At 64.5% G+C, this 4,453-nt stretch overlaps 1 protein-coding gene across 1 annotated transcript; it reads left to right on the forward strand.

The window, feature by feature from the left end:
- The first annotated feature begins 2,026 nt into the window (after positions 1-2,026).
- Positions 2,027-3,424, forward strand: LOC116814976 (stress-associated endoplasmic reticulum protein 1-like). Its single transcript, XM_032762959.2, has 3 exons — positions 2,027-2,197; positions 2,298-2,373; positions 3,012-3,424. Exons 1-3 carry the CDS (start codon positions 2,114-2,116, stop codon positions 3,050-3,052), a joined length of 201 nt encoding a protein of 66 aa, XP_032618850.1. The 5' UTR covers positions 2,027-2,113; the 3' UTR covers positions 3,053-3,424.
- The last annotated feature ends 1,029 nt before the right edge of the window (positions 3,425-4,453 follow it).

Below are 4,453 nucleotides of genomic sequence, written 5' to 3' on the forward strand. Positions count from 1 at the left end.
GCAGGGGGGGCTGGGAGCCAGGACTCCTGGGTTCTCTCCCCAGCCCTGGGAGGGGAGTGGGGCTGGTGGGTTAGAGCAGGGGGGGCTGGGAGCCAGGACTCCTGGGTTCTCTCCCCAGCCCTGGGAGGGGAGTGGGGCTGGTGGGTTAGAGCAGGGGGGGCTGGGAGCCAGGACTCCTGGGTTCTCTCCCCAGCCCTGGGAGGGGAGTGGGGCTGGTGGGTTAGAGCAGGGGGGGCTGGGAGCCAGGACTCCTGGGTTCTCTCCCCAGCCCTGGGAGGGGAGTGGGGCTGGTGGGTTAGAGCAGGGGGGGCTGGGAGCCAGGACTCCTGGGTTCTCTCCCCAGCCCTGGGAGGGGAGTGGGGCTGGTGGGTTAGAGCAGGGGGGGCTGGGAGCCAGGACTCCTGGGTTCTCTCCCCAGCCCTGGGAGGGGAGTGGGGCTGGTGGGTTAGAGCAGGGGGGGCTGGGAGCCAGGACTCCTGGGTTCTCTCCCCAGCCCTGGGAGGGGAGTGGGGCTGGTGGGTTAGAGCAGGGGGGGCTGGGAGCCAGGACTCCTGGGTTCTCTCCCCAGCCCTGGGAGGGGAGTGGGGCTGGTGGGTTAGAGCAGGGGGGGCTGGGAGCCAGGACTCCTGGGTTCTCTCCCCAGCCCTGGGAGGGGAGTGGGGCTGGTGGGTTAGAGCAGGGGGGGCTGGGAGCCAGGACTCCTGGGTTCTCTCCCCAGCCCTGGGAGGGGAGTGGGGCTGGTGGGTTAGAGCAGGGGGGGCTGGGAGCCAGGACTCCTGGGTTCTCTCCCCAGCCCTGGGAGGGGAGTGGGGCTGGTGGGTTAGAGCAGGGGGGGCTGGGAGCCAGGACTCCTGGGTTCTCTCCCCAGCCCTGGGAGGGGAGTGGGGCTGGTGGGTTAGAGCAGGGGGGGCTGGGAGCCAGGACTCCTGGGTTCTCTCCCCAGCCCTGGGAGGGGAGTGGGGCTGGTGGGTTAGAGCAGGGGGGGCTGGGAGCCAGGACTCCTGGGTTCTCTCCCCAGCCCTGGGAGGGGAGTGGGGCTGGTGGGTTAGAGCAGGGGGGGCTGGGAGCCAGGACTCCTGGGTTCTCTCCCCAGCCCTGGGAGGGGAGTGGGGCTGGTGGGTTAGAGCAGGGGGGGCTGGGAGCCAGGACTCCTGGGTTCTCTCCCCAGCCCTGGGAGGGGAGTGGGGCTGGTGGGTTAGAGCAGGGGGGGCTGGGAGCCAGGACTCCTGGGTTCTCTCCCCAGCCCTGGGAGGGGAGTGGGGCTGGTGGGTTAGAGCAGGGGGGGCTGGGAGCCAGGACTCCTGGGTTCTCTCCCCAGCCCTGGGAGGGGAGTGGGGCTGGTGGGTTAGAGCAGGGGGGGCTGGGAGCCAGGACTCCTGGGTTCTCTCCCCAGCCCTGGGAGGGGAGTGGGGCTGGTGGGTTAGAGCAGGGGGGGCTGGGAGCCAGGACTCCTGGGTTCTCTCCCCAGCCCTGGGAGGGGAGTGGGGGCTGGTGAGGGAAGGAGGAGCTCGGACTCCTGGGTTCCTTGCCCCTTATTTTCACAAAGGGCGGGGCTATTACTTTCCCTTTATCACATGACAACGGGGAGGCAAGATGGCCTCCCCCAGGTTGGCATCGGTCCCTGAACACGTGACCCATGGGGGGCCGCAGAGGCCAACGAAACCAAGATGGCTGCGCCCATGGGGGCTGCAGTGCAAAATGGCTTCACTGGTTCCCTGTCACGTGATATTCCGGAAGGTGGCGGGACCAGTGCCCGCGTCCTGTTGGGCTTCCACTGTCTGCGCATGCGCTGTGGAGGAGCTGTTCGAAAATGGCGTCTGCTCTGTCACCTGATCAGTAACTGCCTCCCCGGGACAAGACACGGGACGTGCCGCACATGCGCAGTAGTGCCGCTCGGCGGAAGAGCGCGGCGTCAAGACGTCACGTGAGCGACCAAAGTCCGCCACGTCCGGCACGCGCACGGACCAGCGGGTCACTTTGCCCCCCCCTTTTTTTTAATGCGGCGCATGCGCCCTGGGGCGCCCCGCGACTTTTTTCGTCCTCCTTCCCCGGCGCATGCGCGGTTGGCGACGGGGAGTCTAGACCACTCCGGGCCGCGGGGCCCAGTGGGATCATGTCTGGGGTGCAGCGCATGAGGGTGGCGAACGAGAGACACAGCAAGAGCATCACGCAGCGGGGGGGGCTGCACCGCGCCCAGGTACGGGCTGGGGGGGGGCTGCAGGTCGGGAGTGCGGGGCACCAGCAGGGCTGGGGGGGGCGCGAGTTCCCATCTCTAATGCTGTCTCCGCCCCACGCAGAAAGCCCCCCCGGAAGAGAAAGCCGCCGTGGGGCCGTGGCTGCTGGCCCTCTTCGTGTTCGTGGTCTGTGGCTCAGGTGAGTCGGGTCTGTTCACTCTGGATCCTAATGATGGAGGCCAGGGACACTGATCTGCCTATCAGGGGCCTGTTCTCTTGACAGCTTCCATTGGGAAGGAGTCAGAGTGTTAACCCTGAAGCCTAGTGGTGGGAGAGCTGCAGGGGAGCATTATGCTGCTTTCTCATTACGGCGCCCTGGTCTGTTGGACGGCGTTTACCCTGAGACCTAACGGTGGGCATCCAAGAGGGTGTCCTAATGATTGGGAGTAGAGGCAGGAGCACCTCCGATCTGAGGCCCCTACACAAGAACCTAAGAATGAGGGCAATGGCGGTGTTAACTCTTGAACCTAGTAATGGGGCGCCTGATGCCCTTCAGCCCGGTGTGTTGTCTTAGTCCCGAAATTTCCTGTTGGGAGCTAGAGACAGGTGGATGCTCCATGCAAATGTGTTGACTCTGGAACCTACTAATGGGACCAGAGAGGCCAGCCCTGAATTAAGGCTTCAGCTCCCTGAGGTGCCTGTCCCTACGGTAGGTGCACAACCCAGCAGGCCTTGGGAAGGGGTGGAGCCAGAGAATAAGCCCCTCCCATTACCCCAAGCTGTGCCCCCGAGAGCCCCCACACCACCACCAGTCTCACTCTGCCCCCATCTCCCCAGCTATCTTCCAGATAATCCAGAGCATCCGCCTCGGAGGATGATGGGAAACGCCGCTCTCCTTCCTGTGCCTCTTCTCAGGGAATTCTGGGATACCTCCTGGACCTCCAGTGACCCTCTGTGATGTGTTGCTGCTGCGCTCCCTACCCCCCCCCGTGTCCGCCTGCCAACGTTGCCCCCCTTTTTTTTGTCTCCTTGTATGTTTCCAGCCCCGGGGGGAAGAGGGTGGCTCCCTTTTCGTCTCCCCCTCCTGCAAGCGGGGGGTGTCCCCCAGAGGTCCTGTGAAGGCAGCCTGGAGTTCGGTCATGGTGTGTGGGGGGAGGATTTTCCCTTAAAATCTGTGATTCCCACCCCCGGGTTTCGCAATGTCTGATTGTTTACTGGAAATACATTAAATGTTGGAATTTTTAATAAAACAGCCGCTGGGTTCTTTGTTCTCTCTGCACTCCGGGGCCAGGAAGATGAGGGGGGTCCACTGAGCACAAGGATAGAACCCAGCCCCCCCTGCTCTGATCCACCAACCCCCACTCCCCTCCCAGAGCCGGGGAGAGAACCCAGGAGTCCTGGCTCCCAGCCCCACCCCCGCTCTAACCACCAGCCCCCACTTCCCTCCCAGAGCCAGGGAGAGAACCCAGGAGTCCTGGCTCCCAGCCCCCCTGCTCTAAACCCATCAGCCCCCATTCCCCTTCCCAGGCCGGGAAGAACCCAGGAGTCCGGGAGGTGGGGTGGGGTGGGGGCTTTGCCATCATAGAGTTTTCCCTCCCTACGACGTCCTTATGTGGCATAGAGTGAGGATGGGCTAGAGTCCTCATGCTTGCCATAGAGTGGTGTGGTTTAGAGCGGCGCTCCTCCCAGCACAAGAGTACCATCCCCTAGAGTGTCCACGCACACCCCTCCCAACTTCAGAAACAACGGTGCCTGCTCAGAAGCAATAGAGTTGGAGCCTTTTCCTTGAGCGTCGCTCTCTGTACCATAGAGTGCAAGCCAGACTAGAGCGTCTTCTGCCAGTCATCATAGATTCTCCCGACCTTAGGCGATCCATTACCCCCGACCTAGAGGGCTACCCTCGCAGCCTGATCGTGTGCACAGCCACTTCTTTACCATAGAGTCGCGAATTTCTAGAGCTCGCGTGTCCCACCCATAGAGTTCGCCCACCCGGCCCGCCGCTCCCCAATCAGACGGTTCCTTCCGAAAGCCGCCTGGGCGGCACCATAGAGTCCGCCGGCGGGCGCTGCCTCTTCCGGGCGCCACCCGTTATTTCCGGTTCCGGCGCCGTTTCGCTTCGGCTCCTGATCGGGGACCCGGCCGGGCTGGCGCGTGCGGGAGAAGGAGCTAGGAGGGAGCGCGGCGGCGCACCAGGCAGCGCGGGCGAGAGCGACAGTGAGACCGGAGGGCGCGGAACGCAGGGGGGGGGGGGCCGGGGGCGGAACGCGGGGGCGGTATCT

Source organism: Chelonoidis abingdonii, chromosome 11 (genome assembly GCF_003597395.2).
Source record: "Chelonoidis abingdonii isolate Lonesome George chromosome 11, CheloAbing_2.0, whole genome shotgun sequence".
NCBI classification, from domain to species: domain Eukaryota; kingdom Metazoa; phylum Chordata; order Testudines; family Testudinidae; genus Chelonoidis; species Chelonoidis abingdonii.

Excerpts from the sequence above, each read along its gene's own strand:
- LOC116814976 (XM_032762959.2), top strand. The coding sequence starts at position 2,114 with ATGTCTGGGGTGCAGCGCATGAGGGTGGCGAACGAGAGACACAGCAAG. Across the intron at positions 2,198-2,297 it reads GGGGGCTGCACCGCGCCCAG|AAAGCCCCCCCGGAAGAGAA; the intron begins GTACGGGCTGGG and ends CGCCCCACGCAG. Across the intron at positions 2,374-3,011 it reads GTTCGTGGTCTGTGGCTCAG|CTATCTTCCAGATAATCCAG; the intron begins GTGAGTCGGGTC and ends CCATCTCCCCAG.